The 25,663-nt window shown below is 49.2% G+C and overlaps 3 protein-coding genes across 5 annotated transcripts; 2 read left to right on the forward strand and 1 right to left on the reverse strand.

The window, feature by feature from the left end:
* Positions 1-1,454: 1,454 nt before the first annotated feature.
* On the reverse strand, positions 1,455-9,440 carry SPATA2 (spermatogenesis associated 2). 3 transcript variants are annotated; one of them, XM_075438828.1, is made up of 4 exons: positions 9,240-9,440; positions 6,456-6,598; positions 6,173-6,329; positions 1,455-4,399 (listed from the first exon to the last, which is right to left on the reverse strand). In XM_075438828.1, exons 2-4 carry the CDS (start codon positions 6,488-6,490, stop codon positions 3,146-3,148), a joined length of 1,446 nt encoding a protein of 481 aa, XP_075294943.1. In that variant the 5' UTR covers positions 6,491-6,598; positions 9,240-9,440; the 3' UTR covers positions 1,455-3,145. The 3 variants fall into 3 exon arrangements, with proteins under 3 accessions (XP_075294943.1, XP_075294941.1, XP_075294940.1); XM_075438826.1 differs by having other exon boundaries at positions 6,173-6,598; positions 9,314-9,440; XM_075438825.1 differs by having other exon boundaries at positions 6,173-6,598.
* Positions 9,441-9,734: 294 nt separating this feature from the next.
* On the forward strand, positions 9,735-16,461 carry RNF114 (ring finger protein 114). Its single transcript, XM_075438813.1, has 6 exons — positions 9,735-9,895; positions 10,974-11,124; positions 12,251-12,357; positions 13,119-13,233; positions 14,135-14,242; positions 14,465-16,461. The coding sequence occupies exons 1-6, from the start codon at positions 9,771-9,773 to the stop codon at positions 14,528-14,530; spliced, it is 672 nt and encodes a 223-aa protein (XP_075294928.1). The 5' UTR covers positions 9,735-9,770; the 3' UTR covers positions 14,531-16,461.
* A 4,336-nt stretch (positions 16,462-20,797) lies between these two features.
* On the forward strand, positions 20,798-24,160 carry SNAI1 (snail family transcriptional repressor 1). Its single transcript, XM_075438665.1, has 3 exons — positions 20,798-20,876; positions 21,450-21,953; positions 23,058-24,160. Exons 1-3 carry the CDS (start codon positions 20,798-20,800, stop codon positions 23,237-23,239), a joined length of 765 nt encoding a protein of 254 aa, XP_075294780.1. The 3' UTR covers positions 23,240-24,160.
* The last annotated feature ends 1,503 nt before the right edge of the window (positions 24,161-25,663 follow it).

A 25,663-nucleotide genomic window follows, 5' to 3' on the forward strand; every position in this document is an offset into this window, starting at 1 on the left:
TGACCTCAATAGATCGTAAGATTAGAGGACCTGTAGAAATGGCACTTCAGGCATTTAAGCATTCACCCAACATGCTTTAACACAAAGAACGAACATAAAAATAATCTAGTTTGGAACTTGAGAAATTAGCCTGCTCCAGAGCTAGCAGGGTGAAAAAGGACCCAGAAGGCCTAACTCAAGTGCCAAAAAGTATATCAGTACTATCACACACCTTCTGCGAGATGCAGCTTACATCAGGAAGCTAGTTAGCAAAAGTGCATATGACATCAAGAGTCAAGGCTGGAAATCGGCGTAGGCTAGCTTCACACCGCACATGAAACCTGCTCTCTACCCAGCGCTTGCCTGCTGCAGATTGCTGACGTGTTGGCTTACATGCTCTTATGGAACAAACTGAGTCATGCTGCTAAGACTTGAAAATAAACTTTTTTCAAAAAGCTCTGCATTCTGCAGGTAGTACATCCAATTTCACAAAGCTGAGGCCCATGATATATACACACTTGCCCATTTTGCACCCAGGATTACTTTTGTGCACCAACTCATTTCAGCATGCAAACCAGTTGTGAAACAGACAGCTACATGCACTCAACTTTAAGAAAAGAGTTAAGCCTTTTCTTAAAGGCCTCTTTATTTTTAAATTCCTTTAAAACATAAATTAATTTAAACAAATCAGATGCAAAACACCTGCATTTTAAATTAGCATATATTTTACTGTATCAATCACAGCAACCTCATACAGTAAGATACACAAAAATAGAGCATGGTATCACTTCAACACAGTTTCGTACTACAGTATTCCATGACATATATACACAGGACTTTTCTTTTTCAAAGCAAGTATAGTCCCTCCTATGTTCACCGTAAAAATTACGTGGCATCACAGTTTTAGTTATTCACTGTAGTGTGAGTAGCCATATGGAAATCGAACTAGTGAACTAGAAGATACACTGTATAGCAGCCAAACAGGCATGACACTTCAGAAGGTGAACAAAAACAAAATAACCACTGAAATGAAAACCACCCTTAGACCGTATTTTAATAGTAAAACTGTTTTTAAATTTTTCACTATATACATAATGTATCTACATTTGTGTCATATTTATATATATATATTTATAAAAAAACCATACAAGATCTTGAAAACCTTAAAATCATTCACCTAAACAATATTCACCCCAACCTTCAGGGTCAGCAAGGCAATACTTGCCTGTAACATTATACTCAGCTGCAGTCGCTTGATTCAGAAATTTCCCTGATTGCTAAACACACACCATTCGTTTTGTTTCTTAGTGCAAACTGTACAGTAACTTACTGTTCTCAGCCCTCTGTAAGACTCAGGTTTCACCTTATTTCCATAATACTTCTGACACCCATTTATGGCTAAAATTATTTTAGCTATTTTACAACATTACCCTATAGTTTCCCCCTCTACCTACCTCAAGCCCCCCACCCACCCACCCAAAAAATGTAAGACAAATGATCATTCATGCATGTTTCTGTCACACAGGGATCAATGGACACTTAAGTTTAGAAGCCTAGACTCTAACAGTGTTTTAAAAAACCCTAAGTGAATAATTTTAGTGCAAAGTGGACTACATAGTTTACATCTCAGCTAGAGTTCTTTACAGATATTTTAAACACATTTAATTCTGCACATCAGATTAGGTTGCCTGACACTTTGTTCTAACTAGCTAGTTGGAATAAGGAAGTTAGAAGGATCTCGTGGGTTTCCTTTTCATAAAAAAACTAAAGCCTATTCATAATCAGGTGTTGTTTAGGGGTCAAAACTGTACAGAGCCTAGCACAACAGAGTCCTGGTTCTTGGCTAGGGTTCCTGTGTGCTACAGACAAATATTATTATCTGATTCACATCCATAACTGATGGGTTTACTTTAACAGGAGTCACAAATAAGCTCTGATTTTTAACCAGGCCAGTGCTTTACTTGCTGGACTACACTACAGACTTCGCAGTGAATTTGGAAGCAAGCATAACATTTATACTTACAATTTCCATAACCACAAAGGAAAAGCGTGCACTGAGAGCCAAAGTCCTGCAATTCTTAGACAAGACTCCACTTAGACTAGTGGTGGCCTTATCAGAGGGAAAAAAATGACAGATTAAAAACGAAAAATTGATCAGAGCCAAGAACATCAGTCTGCCACAGTGACTATAATAAGCTATGGAATACAGTACAAGGAAAAACAGAAAGTCACCTGAACAAATAACCCAGAGAGACTTCATAGTTATAATGATTTTACCACTTTTAAGAACTCAACATATTAAATATTTATTAAAAATAAACTGTTTCCAAATTACCTATTTACAGTACAAAGAACAGTACTTAATACATGTGCAACAGAAAGTAAAGAAAATTAGTACTCATCTGGAAGGACAACACTCTCGGCATAATTTAAGTGACGTGAATACAGGCTCACCTTTTTTAAAATACCATACAGTAAAAACCAGTAGCATGATCTTGGCAACACCAGAAAATAAAGCACGTATTGTCCAGATTCAGATTATATAAGCTCGAGAGAAACAACCAGGAGATAAGGGGAGAAGGACGAAACAGAAAGACGAAAGGAAGAGATGCTGTGGTGTTTGCATTTCGGAGATCAAGAAATGCAGACACGCTTCAAAAAATAGTCCTTGTTGGCAAAACAAGCCATTCACGTATTTCTTGCACATTTTAAAGTCATACTGTATCAAAAACCGGCAGTAGCTTCATCGCTCATAGAAAATGAGAATCTTAATCTTTAGATTTTATTTTCAAGCCTTGCATGGTTTTATTTGGGCAAGGAGATGACTGTAATGTAATAGAAAGGCGCGATGTCACTTTTCTAAAATGCAACAGCTGCCAAGTTTTAAAGAAAAATGTGCTCTTCTCCCCCTTCAAATTGAAAAGTAATGATCATTTAGGAGTTACCTAAATTATAGCAGCATGAAATCTGATGTATCTGCAGCATCTGTGAAGCCACAAAAAAAATCAAGAACTGGCACCTGATCACTGAACCATGGTTCCAAATATTTGGACGTGTCATTTTGGTAGGAGGTCAGTGTATTTCCTTATCAGTGGAGTCAGTACATTAGTGAGGATAGCCCTTTCCCCTCCCCCTTTCCTTCCCCTCCAAAACAGACTAATCAAGTCTATCTATACACTACATGGGACAGCTGGGATGATTTATAGTTTAACTGATTGTTAGGCATGAATCTGTGAAGCTCGCTCTTCCTACAGCAGGGATCGTAATAGTAAGCATTGAGGCAAGTGTCACATGAGACTTTGGAGCAAAACGTGCAAGTGTTTGCAGCTCCAGATCGGTTACAAAAGCCACAGCGGGAGGTGCCCGAAGGTTTGGATTTTGAACTGAATGGAGCAGCTCTCTCTTGACTCTGAGTCTGTGATGTGTACTGAGATTTCTCCCTTAAAGCAGACACAGGAGACAAGCCATCATTTGGAAGTGGTTTGATTGAGTAGGTGCTCTGTTTCACTGCTGGATATTCTTGCCTAGAGTTGAACAGATTGTCACACTTTTGGCAAACAGAAGTGCCACAAGGTACACCGCAGTTTTGGCACTTGAGGGAAGCTGTCTCTTTGGCTAGGTGGGTACGCTTGTGGTAAACAGGGTTGGCATCATTTCTTAACAGCCATACATCAGGCTTAACAGCTTCTTGTCTTTTAAAATTTAACATACTTCTAGAATCGGGATCAGTATATAAATCTAAGTCCTCTTGAGCAGAAAAATAGGAGCTGTAAGGGACATTTGCTCTTAGCATGCCATTGTGATGAGATGAAGTTGGCAAGAATTCATCTGAGCACCCGTGTGGGGAGCTTGACATCGTCAGAAGAGAGGGTGACGGACGGATAATTTCATCTTTGATGTCATCTTCCGCATCAACTAGAATTGGTTCTTTCCTGAGACTCAGTGAGCTCATCAAAGGTGGTTTCTTACTTTCCCAATAATTATCATATGTGTCCACTGATTTAGAAGGCTTGCTCACCTTTGGCTTGAAATAATCTTTAGAGGCCCGTTCGCTCGCTGATTTCTGGAGTACCATTCGTGCCATCGAAGTGTTTAAGTTTTCTTTGCACTCCACACGCCGTTTCATGGCTTCTGAGCAGCCTCTAACATCTTCATTGCAATTTTTCCTTTCATTTATGACATCAATCTCTGAATAACCTTTATCCTTCACTTGCAAGTGAATTTCGAGAAGCTGCTCACATTCCACTTTGGCCAAAAAGAGTTCAAATGAAACCATTTTCACCTGAATGGCATCAACCTGCTCTTTGAGCTTATACATTGTTCCCAGTTCTTGGACATAGCCCATGTAGTTCAAAATCTGCCTTACATCATCTTCAGTTAGAGCAGACTTTACATAATAAACAAAGGGTCCAGTGTAGGTCTAAGGGGGGTGGGGAGGAAATAAAAGGAAAACTAGGTTACAAATTCAGTGGTGGACTAGATGTTCAGATAATTCAGTGGCAGATATTAAATAGAATCATAACAACAGTGAACACACGCAACTCCCATGGCAAGATGAACTCCATTTCTGCATCCCTCCTGTTCAGCAGATGGAAATTCCGCATGAGGCAAATTCAAAGTAGGAGAGTTTTCATTCAAATTGAAATCCTGATTCGCATAATGTCCTCCCTGTTGATTTAAACCACTATGCTATACACTGACATTAACTTTTATGCATACCAGACATGTTTGCGTTTACAAGCAAGTCTACCATGAAAGGCAAAAAGGCAGAGATTTCATGTATTGCCCCTGGACAGGGGCTAGCTGGAGATAACAGGAACTTGGAATTACTGCGGGCGAACCAAAATCCTCTTCAGTTCAGCTTTAAATATACTTGTGGTGTGCACTTTTTTGTGTGCCATTACTATGCAATCTCAAATGTCTGATTTATTTGATTTTATATTAGGTTAAGAACTTCCTCTAAAAAAGCCCCCAAGCGAAGATATGAGTTTGTGCGAGTTGAAATATCCTTAGCATCTGGCATACCTGAGGTTATGTTCTTAACCCAGTTCAAACTGGTTTGGATTGCGGGCAAGAGCAGCCTGCCCGTCACATCTTTGTGTAGAACAGTTACTGGATCCACAGCGCACAACCAAAGCCAATATTGACAGGGTATTAAGAGATATCCACGACAGATCAGCCAACATTTCAAAGGCCAGAACTTCAGCATAATAAAGAAAAAGATTATGGAGAGATCTTCAAGAAACGTAGTTTCCCTTTGGGGAAACAGAGAACTCTCAAATGCTCTACTAATGTTCAAAATTTCTGCTAAATAGTGAAAAAGTGTCTTTTTAAGAAAAACAAGCAAAAATACACATCACTAGTGCACATAACCTGCAAATGACTTTACACACCTATACCAGCAGTGTTTTCATTCAGCTTTCAAGTCTCAAAACTTCTTGTAAGTCACCTGCAGCATTCATTTCTGAAACGCTGCAGCAGTTTTGAACAAGCATATAAGAACAGGTAAAAGACAAAACAGAAAAATCAACAGCAGAGAACTCACTATCTGACTTCCAGCACCCAAGCTGAGCAATATACAAGTTCCTACTTTTCCCTTGGAGATCTTGGCATAGATAAATAATTTGAAAGTATATTAAAATCAAAATGTCATGAATTGAGAACTGGAAAGCAGGTAACAGATATTCTGCAAACAATTCTTTCAGAGAAGCTCCTTTACCATTATCATATAACTTGCGGGAATCTCAGCAAAGCATCCACTTGAAAGCACGCATTGGTTGTTAGTACGTGTGCTCTGCTAATAGCTTTTGCAAGACAAAAATCAAACTTCGAGTGACCTTAAACAGAACTTGACCACTCACCCTAGTGAAAGCATCTCCAAGTAGAAATTAAGACACTGTAGCAGGGTAGGCTGAGCAAAAACCTTAAATAAGCTCTTCCTCTACTTTATGGTTAGACCATAAATGCAGACAGTACTTGTACTTCTGCTCTCGGGATACTCTCACCAGCAAAAACTTCACTTATTTTACACAGAAACCTTCCTATGGCTTCTGTTTACCAACTGTACATAGACAAAGATATACATTGTGCTAACAGGTGGAAAAAAGTAGCCTTTATGGGAAATGCATGAAATGTGTTAAAAGAAAGAAAAATAAATTATTTTCTCATTATGGCCACACATAAAATGTCTTACCTTAATATTTTTGAACTCCTTTTTCCAAGGGTAAAGAAAGAGATTAATTCCAACTGTCTCGAGCATGCTGAATGCATTACGGAGAGAATGTAAACTTGAGGATTTCACAGATCTCAGTGAGTTTTCAGCCATCTCGTAAAATTTTATCAACCGGAATCTATAAAAGGGATCAATTTTGGGAAGGCAAAGTAAGGCTGCTGCTGCCACTCGCAAATACTCATCATTAATAGGACGCTGCTTGTTGTCAGAGGCATTCAGTTTGCATTCATGGAACTGTACATACTTCCTAAATAAATCGTCTTTATATTTTGTATCCATTGAAATCAGTTTTTATCTCACGCTTGGGCAGCTACCTCATCTCTTTCATGGTTATTCGGCAGTAGGTTGATTATCTGGCATTAAGAATCTTCAGTAATGGCAACTCTTCTGGAATAAAAATTGAAAACAAAGACAAGTCATCACAGTTGCATAAATCCCAGATGTCCACAGCATCTATCTGCTTCACAGGATTCTATAAAATGGTTCACAGAGCAGCAGCTCCCAGAACAGCCTCTTTAGGTTTCTGAAAAAGCGCCAGAGTCTACACAAATGCTGTTGTCCTGCTTTTCACTGTCATTCTCTACTCCTCTTCCAGCTATATGCCTAAAACAGCGCAACAAACCTACGTTGAGCAAGCCACTGAGAGTTTGATACGATAAAGCTGGTGTAGGCTCAAGCCCAGCCTGAGGGTTCCTTGGCTTAGGGAACCAAGGCAAAAGTAAATGACAGCACAAAAATGACAGAAGCATGAGTTTTTAGGGTCTCTTCTCTGCATTTTATTTTGCCCTTTCAGTTCAGACAATGCACACAAACATAATTTTAATCAGTCACTGTTTGTGTTTTGTTGTCCTACACAGTGATATAAAGACTTAAAAAAACCTCACAAAGAAGTTTCATTTTGCTCAACATGTGAAAGCATCTACTTTTTTTTTTTCCCCTCTAGTGGCACAGGACTGTCCCTAGACAGAGCAGATTAATTAATTTTGCCTTTCTAACATTTTCTAGGCTTTTGACTGCCACTCACATTCCACCCGACGGCACAGCCAGGCCCTCCCACCAAGAACACACTCCCCTGGATGCTGCAACCTGCAGCTGAAGTTTCAGCTGAATGCTGGAAGCTGCAAAGAAGGTTGTAATCGCTTCAGCAAAAAGCTACACCTGCCATTTTTAGCTGCTTTATTAGAACAGAGGAAAATCATTCTGGCTTCACATCATGTACACCTTTGCTTGCAGGGACAGTTGCCTTCATGTATACACAGATCTGCAGTTTCACCTCACCGAGCTCACATGCTACACGGAAAAGGCTGGTGACAAAAGAAGCTTCCTATTGCCACTTTACCAAAACCGAGGTAACTAACAGGCCAACAGACTCCGTCTCGACCTTCTGAGGAAGTTGTGATCGAAAAGCAGACCGCAGGCTTTGTTTTTTAAATGAAAACACAATCTAGCCCTTACGGACTTCCCAACTGTGAACCAAGGGGAGGGGAGGCGGGGGAAATCAATGCGCTGTTTCAGTTATAGTCAGTCTGAAACAGCACTTTAGAGAAGACTTTCCACCCAACATTAATTGCAGCTGCTAGAATACTGATCAATGCCCCCACACACTCCTGCTAAAATGAAAACCACAGTTAAGAGCAAAATCAACCGAATGAAAGGAGCCGTAACACAAAATACATGGGGAGGAAAAAAAAAACCCACCACAAACCAACAACCAAGAGGCCAGGAAAACAAACAAACACAAAATCAACAGCCTGGCAGTTAATACCACTTGATGAAAGACTGCACTTAATGAGAGCACCATGTGGGAAAAGTTAACTAGCGGTTCAATTTCTGCTCAAAGGCACACTGCTCTTGGTTTTTCCACAACCAGAAATTGCACTGATGTCAAGAGACGAGCTGTGAATCACAGGAAATGTGGAGTTCTAAATTAACAGCCGAGCATAAGGGACAGGAGTAAACCCTTCTCTCTCCACAGATCGTTCCTCCTGAAGTTGTGCAAGATGAAGTCTGTGGACAAAGACAATGGAATGCCTGTTCCTTAGCAAGGAGAGCTCCATCAGAGAATTTCAGAGAAAGATCTTTGTCTGGCACATCAGTAATATACCCCCAGGACAAGGAATGACCCTGTGCTGACAAGGAGCTGGATTAAGTATTACAGTTCTTCCACCTCCACTGTCAGTAACTGCTAAACAAAAGCGCTTGGCTGCATGTACGAGACGTCAGGATTAGGAAAGTCCCCAAACAAAAGTCCTGCACCGAGGCCCCGCGGACAGTGACACGCAACGTCACTGCCAGCTCCGATTTTGACCTGTGGTTTGCACAGGAGCTGAAAGGCAGAAGGCGACAAAGCAGACAGGCCAGCGAGCCTCTGCAGAGCTGCTCCTCCTCGCGCAGAGCTCCCAGCAGCGAAACCTCCCCGTCCCAGGCAGCCCACCCAGCGCCCAGCAGCCAGCCACCATGGTTACAGGGCTGGGTGCAACCCTCAGTACGTGAGCAGGCACAGATAAATACAGTTCGAAGCAGCACGCTGGCTGATGGAACAGATAAGGTAACAGGGGCGTTTTGCTGCAAATCACTGACTGAAAACCTCCAGATTTCACAGAGATGCGTGAATGGTCAGTTCCGAGCCGAGCCTAGTTCCCGCTGCGGGAGAGGGAAGCGTTTCTGTCCCTCGCCCGGGTCGGAACCCCAGCTGGCCGGGACGGCCGGGCCCGGCACAGCCCCGCAGCCACCGCCACGGCAACCGGGGAGAAACACGGGGCAGCCGCAGCCTCCCCCCGCCCCGCAGCCCCGAAACGCCGGGCTTCCACCGAGCCTTCCCAGAGAAACCCCCCGGCCACGCCGCCTCGCCCAGCCGTCGGGGTGGGGGAGCGCGGGAGGCGGAGGGACCGGCGCCCAACCCAGCGCCCGCGGCCGCCCAGCGCGAGGAGCACCGGGCCGGCCCCGCAGCGGCACCCTCCCGCCTCCCGCCGCCCCCCCCAGCCAGCAGCGCTGCGCCGAAGGCCCGTAGGCCGGGCCCGTCCCTCACCGCTCCGCGCCTGCCGCCCAGCACCCGCCGCCGCTCAGCCGGAAGCGCCCGTGACCCGGATGCGGACCGCGGACCTCTCGGGCCCTCGCACGCTCCCGCGACGTCCCAGCAGAGGCGGGAGCGGCTGTGGCCTACGGCGGGCCCGCGCGGCCCGGCCTCCCGGCACCGGTCCGGCGGCCAGCGGGAGGGGGCGGCTGACAGCGGCGCCCCGGAAGTGGATGGCGGTGGGCAGAGCACCGCCTCTTCCAGTCTGGAGCACTTCCGCCGCGTGACGTGAGAGGGGCGGCGTGCGAAGGGGCGGGGCGGCCGCCCGCACGCTGAGGCGCCGCGGGCACGGACCGGCGCCCCGGGAGGCGGGGTAACCTGGGGCCACGCCCCCACCGTGTGCCGCGCCCCCACCGTGTGCCCCGCCCACCGAGCACGACCACGCCTCTGCAGGGGCGGTGTCTCGGCGACGCGGGGGCGCGGCGCTGCGCCTGCGCGCGGGCCGCTCCCCGGTTGGCCGGCGGGGCGGGGCGCGGCGGCGGGAAGATGGCGGCGGCCGGGGGCGGCTCGTCCCGGTCCCCGGAGCGGCGGCACGACCCGCTGTCGCGCTTCACCTGCCCGGTGTGCCTGGAGGTGTACGAGAGCCCGGTGCGCGTGCCCTGCGGACACGTGTGAGCGGCTGCCGGCGGCGCGGGGGCTCGCGGGGGCGGTTTGGGGCCTTGTCAGCCGGCGGCGGGCGGGGAGCTGGAGCCGGGCCTGCAGGCGCCTTCCTCGCCCGGGGACCGTGGGGCTTTGGGAGGGAGCCGCAAGCCATCCCCGTTCGCTCCCCCCGGGGCCGGGCGAGGCCGCTGCCTGCGCGGTGGGGCCGGGTCCCGCAGCGGGGGCGTTGTCAGGCCGCGCTGCCTGAGGCCGAGGAGGCTCCGCGGGCCGCGCCGTGAGGGTGGCCTGGGACTTCTGTGGCAGGGGGAGACCCAGCAGGGAAAGCAGCTGATACGCTTTAACTTTCGAGCGCTTTGCTTTCTGAGGGACGTGGAAACCGAGGGAGCAGAGCACTGTCCAAGAGCTGCCGACGCTGAGCATAGCGAGCTGGAGTCCTCCTCCCCCCGGGCAGGAATGTCGGCAGGCTGCTGTCGTATTGGGTCCCTCACTACGAGAAGGACACTGGGGGGCTGGAGCGTGTCCAGAGAAGGGCAGCGAGGCTGGTGAGGGGGCTGGAGCACAAGTCTTATGAGGAGCGGCTGAAGGAACTGGGGCTGTTTAGTCTGGGGAAGAGGAAGCTGAGGGGGGACCTTATTGCCCTCTACAACTACCAGAAAGCAGCTTGTAGTGGGGCAGGTGTTGGTCTCTTCTCCCAACTAACTAGCGATAGGATGAGAGGAAACGGCCTCAAGTTGCATCAGGGGAGGTTTACATTGGATATGAGGAAATATTTTCTGTACTGAAAGAGTAGCAAAGCATTGGAACAGGCTGCGCGGGGAGGTGGTCGAGTCGCCATTCCTGGAGGTGTTCAAAAAATGTGTAGCTATGGCACTTCAGCACATGGTTTATCAGGCATGGTGGCGTTGGGTTGATGGTTGGATTTGATGATCTTAGCGGTATTTTCCAACCTTAATGATTCTATGATTCTAGATACCATGTCTTGAGACTCCATTATCATTTAGGGTAGAAGACACGGAACGGCTCTGGATATTCATGCTCCGTGTCCAGGAGGGCTGTTTTCACCACCTGCTGTTTTTCTTCCCACCCTAGCTTTTGCACTCCATGCCTGCAGGAATGTCTTAAGCCAAAAAAGCCGGTTTGTGGAGTCTGCCGCAGTACCCTGTCACCTGGTAGCAGAGCTCTGGACTTGGAAAAGCAAATTGAAATGACAGAAACCACTTGCAATGGCTGCAATAAAAAAGTATGAAAGTATTTGGAAATAAAGTCCGTGAGGTGTGCCCGCTTGGCTGTACTGCTTAGGGGGAAATAAAGTGCTTCCTCTTCCACTTTCTGCAGAATCAGCTCAAAATGTTTGTTCTGAAAGTGCTATAGATATTTTATATAAGCAGCACCCAAATGTTGACATTCTTACCACAGTTTTTTATTGTTACCTCTTCAAGAAGTGAATGTCAAATAAAAGATACTATTTTAAAATTATAGTAAAATACTACTTCTGCAGTTGCTTCTGTGAGCATGTCGCTGTGGGAGAAATGTTGTAATAAAACAGTGGTTGTGGTTTTTAGATAGTGATCTCTTTGGCTCTTAAACAGAAATTCATTTGCTTTGTTTGAAATAGTTATGAGCCAAAGTTGTCTTAGATGGGTGGTGTATTTGATAGACTTACTGTTTGTTAATGTCCTGCATGCTGGATACCTGTACGGCATCCTTTCTGTCGCTCCCTTTCTCTTTGTAAAGTTGGGTTTCTTAGCGTTAACTGAATTTTAATAATAAGTTAGTTTTCCTAATAAGCAAATATCTTGGCAGATGGCAAAACAGCAAGAAAAGGATAATTAGACACACTAAGGTGAGGGTAACAGTTCAGTTAATTTCACTTTTTATTTTGGGCAGTGTCTTCATTCTGTCTTCATTCCAGCTGATAGAAAACTGTAGTGCCTTGAAGGGCAGACTTCCTTATTGTAAATTTGAATTTTCATTAATGGGATCGAACAATTGGCAATCAGTCTACACCAAGATCTGTATTAAAAGCGAAATTATTTTCCATACGCTGTCTCTTCTCAGTGACCAGGAAAACTGGGTTTATATGAAACTTTTTTTTTTAATGTATATACTGTAGTATAGGTTAAGAAAAGTGAGCTGTCCTGAGCGGTGTTGTATTTGTAAAATATTACAGGCAGCAAAGTTACAGTTTAACTAATCTATAATCTCAAAGGTTTCCGTCTCGCCAGCTGAAGTGTTTGGGTCTTCCTGCTTTATCACTGTCTGCAGTGGGCTGCTTTGTTTGACATGTTTACTGCTTCTGCTTACAAGTATACAAGTAACTGCAAATACTTTAAATTAACCTTGCCATGCAATTGTTGCCTGCACAGATGTATCTCTCAAAGATGCGTAGCCATGCAGCTTCTTGTTCAAAGTACCAGAATTATATAATGGAAGGTGTGAAAGCTGTAACTAAAGAACCACTTCACAACACCAGGTAACTAGCTCTAACTAGCTCTTCTCTGGAAATACTTGTCGTCTTGTCACAAAAGCAGGGCTGCTACTGATTAATCATTATAAAATCTCTCAGTTTTGATTCTTCTGAGAAGAGTCCTTTTGTCTTTGAAAAATTCAACTGCATTATGGGTTTTCATGCAAACTGTAGAATTTTGGAGTAAAAGCAGACTTTACCTCTTTGCTCGGTTTGGGTATTAATTGTTTTAATCCTTTCACATTGTTAAAAATGAAGCCTTAATCCTGCATCTGGAGCATAGGCAAGCTGTTCTGCTTTCTACACAGTCCATGCACTAGACATCTTAAAGATCAGGGTACTTGGTAAAAGTAGCTGTTTTTTTAAATGAAAACTTTATCCTTCCATCTCTTGATAGTAGTAACTTCTAACGAAGGGAAGTCGGAATTGATTGCAGTGCACTCGTCTGCATTGTAGCATACTGGGTGGTACTCTGTGCATTAAAAAAAAACCAAAAAAACACACACAAGATGGTAAATGGCATTTATAACATTGTAGAAGAGCTCTCATTCTGTGTAAATATGGATGATATTAAGAGTTCCTTAAGCTGTTGTTGAGAACTAAAAAGCTGATTCTTAAAATTACCTTGTCTTAATTGCATAGATTATTGCTTTAAATTATCTGTATTCTTAAAAGCTAGCAAGACATCTTTGGAGTATTGAACCTGAAAGCTTTTACTTTTAACTTTCTTGCAGTGGTAAATAACCTCTTTTTCTCCCCCCAACCAGGAACTTCCCGAATCGCTTTACCTTTCCTTGTCCGTATTGCAGCGAGAGAAACTTTGATCAAGAAGGACTAGTTGAACACTGCAAAACATTGCACAGCATGGATGCAAAACAAGTGGTAATAAAAAGTCTTGGTGCAAGAATTGCAATGAAGTCTAGTCTTAAATCCCTTTGAAACAATGAATTAGAGTCTTACTCTTCAAGTTAAGGGCATGTTTATAATTGCTCCTGTTAAAGTCAAATGTGGGTATGCTGTTCATGCATTTTACTCTTGCATAATTTGGATGTCGATTTTCGATACATTCTCTGGAGGTGACTAGTCTCTATTCCTGTCGCAGCTAGGTCACATCCTCCTTTCATATTTGAAAAATGGCAGACATTCAAAGTTAATTAGGCACAGTAACAAACATGAAATTAATAAGATGTAATTTCAAAAAAATGTCAGGCATTTAATTTTCTTCTCTGCTGTTTTCAGCAAGAAGATATTATAAACCATTGGGAAAAACACTTGAAAAAAATAGTGTATCATTCTAGTAATCTTTGTCTGCTGATACTCCTTCTCATGTGAAAGGAATTGCAAAACATGGAACTGAATTTGGAGCGCTCATTTTTCTGGAAAGTTTTTTGGAATTCCAAGTTATTTAGGAAAAGAGTTCTTTTTTTCCCTTGGAGAGAAGCGATCTTTGCCAAGGAGATCAAGGAAACTTTTCTGTTACTGAGAAATAAAGGCTGAAGTCTTCTAAAGCAAACAGCTGTAGTCAATTCTGATTTTCAGAAGGCAGAAGAGTAAGCCGTTTCAGTTCAGAGGTCTAAGACTTGAATTATAATTATTCAGGGTAATCTGAGGCATTTTTGTTAATGTCCCAGCAAACGAATTGACGTCACTTTGCATATAGAATAGTAATTATCACAAACCTCAAACTTCAGTCTTCTGTGCTGTCTGTCCTGCTCCTCCTCCTGTAAATGTTTAAGCTCTTAACTTTTAGGACTTAATTGGCTTTTTTGGGTTTTTCTTGAAGGTTTGCCCAATTTGTGCCTCAATGCCATGGGGAGATCCAAATTACAGGAGTGCTAACTTCATGGAGCACCTTCAAAGACGACATCGCTTTTCGTATGATACTTTTGTGGTATGTGTTTCCTCATCTTTGGAATACAGCCTGGTGACTCTTAAAACCCAGCTTTTTTACATAGCCACTACTGTGAAATCTCATCCATGCAGATGGTATTGTGAGAGAAATTGGATTATTGGCAGGTCAAAGGAAGAGACAGCTTTTTTCTGTTCTTCTTTGGTGTTGTATTAACCAGTAAGGCTGTTGCAGTAAAAGAATTTCTGTACCCTTTGTCCATAGGATTACGATGCTGATGAAGATGATATGATGGCACAGGTTTTGATGCGTTCTTTGCGGGATAAATGAACCGACTCGAAGATTAACAGTAAACCCAAGCTTCCACGAGGGGGAAATGCCCAGCATCCTCGCACTTCTCCCTCTACATCCCAAGATGAACTCAGGCATCCAGAAATATGGAAGACTTTTTAATCCCTATTGGTTTTAAATCCTGGTTTGGTATTTCTGTACCACTCAGTCTTTTGTTAACATGGTCTGTGCCATTCAACCCCATCAGCCTGATTTTCTTAACTTGCTTCATGCCAAGCTTAGTTGTAGGTCAACGTGGAGGAGACAAATCTGTTTTCCTTTACTTAGCCTATCGCTTGGTTTCTTTTGCAGTTGTGTTCATTTGACTGTCTGAAAACAAAAACATTCTAAATGGAGTGCCCTGAACTAGTTAATAAATATCTCTTCCCAATCTCATTTACATATCTTAAATGATACTATGAAAGGTATTATTTGTAGCTCTGTTTTCCCTTTAGTGAGACCTCTAGGTGCTAACTGTAATTGTCAGACCAGCTCTCCTCTGAAGTGACCTATGATGCCTGTGATTTCATAATGTTTCCCAGTGTTTAAATTCTTAGGCGCAGCCTCTCAACTATATGGAAAACGTCTTCAGTATGAGTCTTCAAACTACAAACTTTCTGAGCGAATCTTTGCACCTCTGTAAGCAATTAGTTCAAAATATTTTAGTTTTGCGCATGATTAATACTTTCTTCCATACTTTGACAATAATTTCTAGCCTGGAAGATAAACTTTAACGTGGTCTAAGTTAAAAAATTATGCATTTTTACTATCTTGGCAAGTATTAATCGTATTTCATGACTGTGTGATGAAATTGGTGGTTTTGAAACTGGTTTTCTAGTGATTGTAAGCCTTATGCTGATGGGGAAATTCAGAAGTGTTTTTTTCAATACCTCTGCTTTCTACTTAAACTAAAATTTTCATATATATTCCTAGTTTTTCCATCTCTCTAGGCAAGCTGGTAGCAAAACTTACCAATAATTCATAGTGCTGCTTTTCTATATTACAGATTTTAACGGGTATTTTGAATTCCCTGTTCTTCATTTAAATGTTGCTAAAGTAGCTGAAGCTGTACTTAGATTGTTTTCCATATAATATATATAGTATGCAGGTATAGCTTTCAAATAAAAAGTAAAATGTAACGCAGAAAGCAGGATGACAATTCCAGTACGTGGTAAGTGGATACTCTGTATTCAAGTCTACACTTCTATTGTAGAGATTCCTTTTTAGTTTTACATTTTCATTAACTGCACAGTCAAGGTGCTGAGAGCTAGCGATCTAAGATGCCTGACCAGAACTTGTGAATCACAGTAGTGTTGAGATGCCTAGTCTAATTTAAGCATGTTTAATTGGAGCAGTGGACCTGCACCACCACAGAACTGAGTACCGATTAATTTATTTGACCAGTAAACTTAGTATCCTCGCACTCTGCAGACTGCAGCATAGCCTTACCCTTAAAATAATGAAACGCATCCCAGCTCAAACCTCTTGATTAAACTTTGTGTCCTGCCAGACCTCTAGCATATTTAAGCTGAACTTGGTTTTAGTATGTTTTCCCCAACTTGGTGCGGGCTTCTATAGACTCATCCGTACCCATCTGCCTGGTGACTGGAAGCTCAGTCTTGCGGGAGGGAAAAATCTTGTGGTACTGAGGAAAAAGTACTGTGTTTGGGGTTGGTTATTTTTAATGCTTGATCTATGAAGAGATTATGATGTATTGATGGTTGGATGGTGATTTCTGGGTTCTGGCTAGAACCCGTTTTGGTGATACCCATTGACCAGAATCTAGATTTCTGCTACTATTCTAAGTGCACTTCCATGCAATTCTGATAAAATCTTTAAGGAGCAGTTAGAAGCTTCCGAGCAAATACTGTCATGTTTTTGACTTTTGAAGACCAGTTACAAATAAAGGTCATTTAATTTATAAAATCCTATCTTCGTGTCAGCTCTTGTCATTTCTTCCTCGTGGTCTATACGTTTCATTTTGGCACCTCCCTGAAACCCCTTCTTCCTGGCTGTGTAATGCTGCAGGGAGCATGCTCGACATTGAGAAACGCAGAGACTTCAGCTTTCTGCTTCTGTTAAATATTTTGTACTGCTTAGCTGCAACTTCATAATCTTTCAAACAGTGGATAATGCAGGTTATGAAAAATAGTTCAGAGCAAGTTCTGCTAGAGCTCACCAGAACACTGCAGCTGCAGTCTTGTACGTGAATACTCCTATAAGCCATAGGAACACACACAAGTTTCTTGTAAATGGGGAGAGTGTGACTGTCCAGCAGGGCTTTGCTTTTGCAACCTTCACAGCTCCCGTAGCTTTAACTCCTCTGGCTGTCAAGTTTGTGATGTTTACCTCCTCAGGTTGCCCTCAGTTCAGGTAGCTCCAGCTGCGGAGGTGAGGGCTGGCTTGCAGCCATGACGGGTCAGAAATTGCTTGTGCAGAGTGGTTGTGCCCTAACCCTCTGTGCAGACCCATTCCTTGATGATACAGCTTGGGTTTCATTTGCAACAACTTATTGCTTGGGAATTATTTTACAGAAGGTACCGACCAAAAATATTGACTGGAAAATGCACGCTAGTTGAACTTCGATTATGTTAGCGTGTAACAAGCACCTGCTAGCTTGATAGCAGCAGCATTCACAGCACTGCTCTCTGTGCTGGGATGAGCATCCATAGAACCGCTCGGAGATAAACCTAGCCACAGGCTTCCACTTACTCCAGCTGCTGAAGAGCTTTCTGTCTCTATGCTGCTGACTTCATCAACTTAACAAAGACTAGCATGTTTACGTGTGCTGTGGTTTGCCTTACTGGGATTTGCTGGTGATTTATAAAGACTTTCTGTTGAGAGGTGCGTGTGTTCTGTGCACAACCTTGATTCATCTCATCTGTGTACAGAAACTCGTGATGATAAAAAGCCTTGTTATAGAACAAGCTAGTTTGGGCTTCTAAATCCAGTGGCGTGCTAGTGCAGAAGAGTGAAGTGCCCTGCCAGAGCTGCTCTCGCCTCGTCAGCAGCTGATCTTGGAGCTGCAGCAAACCCCAGTGCCCATTGTGGTGGTAATGCAATCGGGCCACCTCGGACCTGTGAAATTCCCGGTGTCTGGCACAGGGAGTGAGCCTTAGGAGGACAATTAGCGCAGAGGGAGAGTGACAGAATGGGAGGAAACAAGTTTGCAGTTGAGCTATTTTTTTAAATTAATCTGTCTCCGGTCAAAGACTGGCCTTAACAGGTCTGACAAACTGTTGCCAGCATTAATTGCCTAACACAAAAGCATTGCTTCATCTGGAATTACAGCAAGAAATCCTCCTGGTCTCCTTACACTGGGGGGATGAGATCTTGTAAAGGATCCCACCCATAAGAAAGCATTAATGATATATTCTGGGTCCTCACGTCATCTGATTGACAAAAGCGCAGCAAATTTACTTCGAGGCCTTTGGCCAGCTGTACTGGATGGTCACCGGCAAGACCAGCGCAAGAAGGATCAACCTCTCACAGAGAGGCTACGTTAAGCCACAGAAAAGCAAATAAGGGACGTGCTCGCAGTCCTAAAGCTTTGCTTTGGTTTAAATATACTACGAACAACAACGGGGCATTTGCCTGTTTTGGGGGTGGGGTTTTGTTTGCTTTTCTAACGCAGAGCTTCATGTCACAGTTGCATTGGTCCGTGCTTCATTCTTCAAAAGCAACTCGTTTTTATGGGTAAACTACATTATTCTCCAGGTGTGGAGCTTCTGGGAGCTGTTTTAGTACCCCCATGCAGTGAGGTTCCCTTCCATAACCGGAGCGTGGTGGGAACAAACCCACCCCGTTCGCTGCAGCAGCTGGCACGGTGTGCGCTGACGGCAGAGGGAGGTCTTGCATTTTGGAGAGGGCAGGACTTGCACCTCCCAGCCCTGTGCTCATCCCCGTCCTCCTCCAGCGCGCTCAGGGAGCTTTTTCTGCTCTTGCAGTGAGGGTGCACACCTCATCCCCGCGACCTCATGGCCAGATCTTCCCTTCGCCCCACCACAGTCTCCTTTGGCGGCAGGAGCTTTGCTCCACAGCTGGATATTTGAGATGCTTCGTGTAGCCATGGGGCCAAAGAAGGCAAAACCAAGAATTTGCAGCAGACTTGCAGCTCTGGAGGTGGTTAGCGTGTGCCTGTGAGCTCCTTGGGTCAGTCTGTGTGGCTCTGGGACTGGAGCTGCGCCACGGGCTGCTGGGAGGGCTGCTCTGACCACCCTGGGGCTCCGCAGCTGCCCGAGCTGGGTGCTCCGGCGCAGGGTGGGATGGCTGAGAAACCACTGCCACTTCCAGCCTGTGAATCATCGCAGAGCTTCCCCTCCACTCTGTTCTTCTGCTCTCCATCCTGTAGCGTTCTGGCTCACGGGCACGGGCAGGTCAGATCACTTTCTCCCTTGATCTTGATTTTTCTCTAGCACATGCAAGATTTTTCCATGCGCAGTGGTCGGAACAGATCTGATTGTTGACATTTCAGAAAGAACAGAGGAGCAGCCTTCGCTTCTTGAAAGAAAACCGCCTAGTTGGGTTCCTTGTGCGAGTGTCCCCAGCGTAACCACATCCGCGGCAGGTGGAGGAGCGCGGGGGGGCACCGGCGAGGCACCGGGGGAGGCACCTGCACCGGAGCCACTGTTCCCTGCTCCGCGAGGTGCTGCACCCCCTGAGCCCCGCGAGGAACGGGGTGGACCTGGCCTCTGTGATTTTCATCCCCCAAGGCCTTCGGGGGCACATTTTGCCCCAAACTTCAGGCTGATCCGGGGATGAGCTGTGCAGATAAACACCTGCTGAAAAGTCACAGGCGATTCTGCAGCGAAGGAGCGACGGATCAGGCTCCAGAGTGCATGGCTGCAGGGGAAGAATTTGCAGACACGTCCGCAGGACTGCATGTGGCTGGCAGGACAAGCTTTCCAAGCTGCCGCTGCCCCGAGGAAAGACTGACAGTGAGCTCAGCCCCCTGCACTGCAGCCGTGCCAGTGGAAAGCTTTGCTCCTCACTTCTGCATTTCGTGCGGGTTGTGGCTAAACAGTAACGTGTGGTCAGCAGGGGCTGGCAAGCGGCGTGTGACGGCTGAGTCACGAGCGGCCCAGCACCACGGACCCTTTGTCGAGTGGCAGGGCTGGGCGCTGGCTGGGAGTGAGGAGGCTGGGCGCGAGGAGGCATTCCCAGCAGGTCCCGTTCCTCCTCCTCCCGCAGCCGTCCGCCGCCAGCAGCTGTCTTGGCCTGGAGCTGAGCGTGGCTCCCACAGCAGGTGCCTGGACCCGTGCCCTGAGCCCTTCCACCAGGGAAATCCCCACGTGAGCTGAAGGAATGGGGTGAGCTGGAAGCCTGGGCTGAGCTTGTTAACTGCCAGGCCTGGGGGACTGCTCCGGCTCTGCTCACCACTCGCCAGGCATCCACCAGCAAGGCCTGGGTGCCTTCCCGTGGGCACACATGCCCCGGGGAGTGGAAAGCCAACGGGAGCGCGTGCCTCACGGGGGCTGTTTGACCCACACTGCCATGTCCGTGGGGAAGGAGCCAGGGCAAGGCAGGAGGGAAGAAAACCAGTAGGCAGCTTGCTCGGGGAGGCTGAGCTGCCTGAAACCTGCCCAGCAGCAGGGAGAAGCCACGTCTGGGCAGGAGCTCCTGGACCCTGCCTGGGGGAGGGAGTCAGCAAGGGCTGTGCTGGATCCATCCCGCTCCAGAGCCATTGCCTCTCTTCCCAGAGGCGTAACAACCTGCGGTGAAGTGTGTTCCCCCCGGGCTGTGTCCCAGCAGGGCCTCGGAGCAGCGGGGCCGGCGGAGGCTTGTCCTAATCCGCACCGCAGTCCCCGGCATGGGACGGGGGCAACACAGCCACGCGTGGGGGGCCCGGGGATGACCCTCCCGGCGCGGCACCTTCCTCCAGCCCCGCGGCTGCAGGCCTGCCCGGCTCGGGAGCGGAGGCGGCGGGCCGGTGCATGGCTCCTTGCCCTGCTTCCCTGCGGAGCACCGCGGGGAAACAACCCGGGGAGGCGCCAGGAACGGCTCGTCCTCCATCACCACCATCATCATCACCAGCAGCGGCGGCGCGGCTCGGCTCAGCTCGGCTCGGTTCCTACGCGAGCCCGGCGGAGCTGACCCCGCTGCCCAACCCCGGGGACGGCACCTGCCGCTCCCCCGCCCCTCCCTGCCCATTGGTCCCGGGCCCCGGGGGCGGCCCCGCCCCGCCCTCCCGGCCCCGCCCCACGCCGCCCCCCGGCCCCGGGCCCATATCAGCGGGCGCGGCGGCGGGCGGCGGCGTCCGGCTGCAAGATGCCGCGCTCGTTCCTGGTGAAGAAGCACTTCTCAGCCAGCAAGAAGCCCAACTACAGCGAGCTGGAGAGCCAGGCCGGTGCGTGGTGGGGTGGGGTGGGGCGCGGGTGCGGGATCCCCGCCGCGGGTGCGGGATCCCCGTTCGTCGCCGCACGGGAGTGGGTGGGTGACCCCCCGGCCCGCCCACCCCCCGGCCGACAGACTTTTAGCGGCGGTGGGTTTGGGGTTTTTTTTTCAGTTTCGCGCTTCTTGGGTGGGATGGGGCGCGGGGTCCCCCGTGTCCCGGGATGTGGGGCCGCGCTCCGGTACCCTGGGGTGGGCGGAGGCACCGGGGCTCCCCGTGGGGTGGCCGCGGGCAGCTCCCCGTGATGGGGGTGGACAGGGGTGCGGGGTCCCCTTCTCCCCATCTCTCGCAGCAGGGTGGGCAGGGGTGCCGAGCCCCCGTGGAGTGGGATCTCCTTCGGGCTGGGGCTCTGGGTCCCCATGGGGTGGGCTGGGGTCCCTTGGCCCCTCCGGCTCCGTGGTGGGGCGTGGGGCTGCCAGGGGACGGCCTGGGGTCGGGTTCCATCACCCCGGGGTGGGTTGTGGCCCCCTCGCCCCCCGCTTTGACGGGGAGTGTCCGGCCCCTGCTGATGGCTGCTGCCTCCCGCAGTGCTGGCCGCCCCGCTGCTGTACGAGACGTGCCCGCTGCCCGTCATCCCCCCGCCCGAGGTGCTCGGCCCCGGCGCCTACTACCCGCCGCTGGTGTGGGACGCGGGGCTGCTCTCCAGCCTCTTCCCGGGTGGCCCGGGCAGCGAGGCTGGGGGCGGTGCACCCCCCGCCCTGGATCTGACCGCGCTCTCCAGCGAGGATGATGAAGGCAAGAGCTCGGGGCCCCCCAGCCCAGCCTCAGCCCCCGCCACCGCCGAGCGCTTCCGCTGTGCCCAGTGTGCCAAGGCGTACTCCACCTTCGCCGGGCTCTCCAAGCACAAGCAACTGCACTGCGACGCCCAGGCCAGGAAATCCTTCAGCTGCAAGTACTGCGAGAAGGAGTACGTGAGCCTGGGGGCTCTCAAGATGCACATCCGGAGCCACACGCTGCCCTGCGTCTGCAAGATGTGCGGCAAGGCCTTCTCCCGGCCCTGGCTGCTGCAGGGCCACATCCGGACGCACACCGGTAACGCCAGCTCTCGCCCCTCTCCCTCCCTCCCTCCCTCCCTTATCGCCTCCCGCTTCCCAGCTCTGCGGCCCCCGGCGAATCGGCGGGCCGGGTGTTATCTGGGAAGATAAGGGCTTCCCAAACCCCCTTGGCACATCTCTCCAAAACGTCCTCTAAATATCCTCTCGGCTGGAATGGAGTGCGGGGTCAAGGCTCAGCTCGTAGATCAGTGCCAGCCCCTAGGCCACGCTTTGCCCCCGCTTCACAAACCGGGGCCTGCAGCATCCCTGCCCGCCCACACCGAGGGCTCCCAGCCGGGCCAGCACCCTGCACCCACCTGCCCACCACCGCAGCCTCCGGCCCGCTCCGTGGCGATGAGCACGGCTCAACGCGGGCCCACCGGCGGGCAGGGGCTGGGGGCGCGGGGCCGGACGCCGCAGCTGCCGCCCACCCCGCCGCCCGTACAATGCATCTCCCGAGCATCCTTTGTGGGGCTGCAGGGACAGCGTAATTGTTCCTTGGCACTGATTTCACACCCTCCTAACGCACTAAAGATGATGGCTGAAGGAAGCCGGGAAGACTTAATTGTGCTTTCCAAATTAAGCATACGCATTTGTTTCCTCCAAAAGAGGCTTTCTGGGAGGATTTCGCCCTGGCCAGGCTTTTCAATGGGAGCCAGGCGGGAGAAGGGGGAGCGCGGGGTTCGGCGGAGGAAATGGCTATACTCACCCCGGCCCTGGCGCCTTCCCGCCGCTGCCTGCTATGATATAATTAACACATCGTGCTTGGCTTTCCTGCCTCTCCGCAGACGGCTCGCTTGGCTCCAGGCAGCGGATGGATAGCGTGTCCTCGTTTGTATGGGCAACTGCCTCGCTGCTCGCGGGGTGTTCCCAGCATTAATTTTCCGTGGTTCATAGGAGAGGTTTTTCTGGGAGTAGGAAGCTCCACGGCTTTCCCCGAAGTGAACGCTGTCCATACTTCCCCCCCCTCCCCGCACAGTAACAGCCAGCACTTCTTTTCACTCTGCTCTTCACAAACTTTGGCTAATGAATGGCTCCTTCTTTGATATTCCCCATGTGTTGATGCACTGGTTAATTGGGAGCGTTTCTCTTTGTCCCATAGGTGAAAAGCCCTTTTCCTGTACACACTGCAACCGGGCCTTTGCCGACCGCTCTAATCTCCGAGCCCACCTGCAGACCCATTCAGATGTAAAGAAGTACCAGTGCAAAACCTGCTCCCGGACTTTCTCCCGCATGTCGCTGCTCCACAAGCACCAGGAGACGGGCTGCTCCGGCTCTCGCTGAGGCCTGCGCTCGCCGGCCTCTCGCCGCGCAGACGCCCACGCCACGACCAGTTTCTGTAGGAGCTGGCTTGCTCCGCCGCCATGGCCGCGTGCAGCTGCTGCGGCCCTCGAGCCCCTCACGCTCCTCGCTGGGCACCCTCCGTGCGGCGCGAAGGGCTGGTCCCGCTCCCGCCCCGCGTCTGGGGGTGTGGGGCTGCACAGTGAGTGCGGGGAGTTGGGGGGCGCAGCCCGGGGCCCCCTGCAGCGGGTGCCCCGCTTGCCAGAGGCACTCAGCACCTTGCGGGGCTGGACCCGCACCCCGGTCCCGCCGCCGGGATCGAACATTGCCGCCGTGTAGCTTGGAGGGGGTGGGTTGGTCGTTTGGGGTTTTTTTAATTTTTCTTTTTTATTTTTTTTTTTACCATAACCACTTGGTAACTTTTAAGAACCAATATTTTTTTTTTAATGAAGGACAAATTGTAAACCCCCCAGCCCCGAGTGTATATAGGCCGCCTGTAGAAGGTGTAACTATGCAATAATACAGTATCCCTGTAGTTGTGAAGCAGCTGCTTCTCCCCAGCACAATGACAATTTGCAATGCCTGCGAGATTAACAGTGTCCATAAAAGGCATGGGTAGCCATTTCAAACATCAACCCTGTTTACAGAGCAGCTATGCACTCAAGCACCTGTTAATATGACTCTTAACAACTGCTTTTCAAGAGAACTGTGACTAATAGCAGGCACTTGTCAGCCGATACAATGGTGGCCTGTCCCAAGGCTGCCCATCGACAGGTGTGTGCCAAAAGCCCTATTTATGGGTATTGACAGGTGCCTCCTGAATGCATCTTTCTTTGGACATTGTTTTCATGGAATCATTACAAAGAGGATGTTTACATTTCAAAGGTACACTGGTATTTATATTTTTGTGCCACAATTTTGTACTGATGAAACTTTTTATATAAGTATATACAGTTTATTGATATTCAATAAAATTTTTAATTTATAATAGGGTTTTGTGGGTGCTTAGGGCCAGCGTGCAGCAGCAGGTGTGCAGGGGGAGTTCTGCGGCCCCCTCCTGTGCTGGGGGGACCGGGGTGCTGGGCTGGATGGGGGTGCTGGACTCTGCTCTTCTGCTGCAGGTGAACAGCAAGTGGCATTTGCAGGAGGAGATCCCTTTGCAGTTGCCTCTTGGGGGAGGAAAAGGGCGGCCAAGCCAGCTCCTGCCAAAGCACCAGGGAGGGGGCAGCTGTGTGGCGGTACAGGCTGGGGGGCACAGGGCTGCTGGGAGGGCAGTGGATCTCCCTGGTTCCGTGTGGGAAAGCCCAAGGGCTCGCCCTGTCCTTCCCGGCCTCTCCGAGTGGGTGCCGGCTTCCCCGCAGGGCCGCTGGAGCTCCTGTGGCCTTGGCATTGCCCAGAGAGTGGGTCGGTGGTGCAGCGCTGGGGACTGTCCCGATGGGGTGGTGGGGGGCTGCCTCCGGCTCCTGGCAGCCCCTGGACCCTTTCCAGGGGAGACTGTGGCTCCAGGCACCTCAGTGAGCTGACCTGTGGGGTGTTGTGGCAGCAGAGGTGGCCGTCCTGTTGTCACCGCAGAGCCCTTCAGCATGTGCAGGTGGGGCTGTCCCCTGCGTGCCCGCAGCCGGGAGGGGACCGAGGTGCTCCGCCATACCCCACGTACCTGCCTCCAGGATTTCCACAGTGAAGCTGTCCCAGTGCCCCGTACCACCTGCCTTGCACCTCCCCAGCCCCCTCCGAATTCGGGGTGCTCTGGGGACAGCACAGCCAGTCTTGGCCCCCGCCTCCCCCAGGGGCTGGGATTTTTGTCCTGCCCCCCCTGCATTTCCATGATGCCATGTGCAGGACATCGCTCTCAACCAGGGCGTAAAGGCGTGTGCCCCCCAGCACTCATCCCCCCTCCAGCCCGCTGGCGTCCGGCTGCCTGCGCCGCTCCCAGGGGCTGGTACGGAGCAGGAAGATGTGTGCGGCTGTAAAAGGCAGCAGAGCTGCTGCTCGGCCCTTCTTTAATTAAGAGCTCACCCAGTATAAACTGACTTTCCCAGCCGAGTTGGACTCATTACTTGATTATTAAGCAGGGCAGGAAGTTTTGGGTTTGCTCTTGTGTGTGCTTTTTTCTTCCTTTTCCCAACAGGAAGCGGGGGAGGGGCACTAATTACTTTCAGCTTTCCATCCATAAAATCCTGGAGCCGCAAAAGCAGCTAAATAGTTAAAAAAAGACCAGTTTTGAGAACGGACCACCTGCAGGAGCTGGAAAGGAGGGTCGAGGAGTGGGTAAGCAGGGAGCAGAAGCCCGCCGAGCCCTGCACGGGCTGCCCGGGTCGGGGTCGGCTTTGCGGCTCGGACACATAGGAGCCCTCGGTTACTGCTCAGCATTAGGGCCCTGCAGCATGGGCATCCAACCACACTGCACAGCCTGGGCCTTATCCCCAT

Source organism: Opisthocomus hoazin, chromosome 18 (genome assembly GCF_030867145.1).
Source record: "Opisthocomus hoazin isolate bOpiHoa1 chromosome 18, bOpiHoa1.hap1, whole genome shotgun sequence".
Classification (NCBI taxonomy): domain Eukaryota; kingdom Metazoa; phylum Chordata; class Aves; order Opisthocomiformes; family Opisthocomidae; genus Opisthocomus; species Opisthocomus hoazin.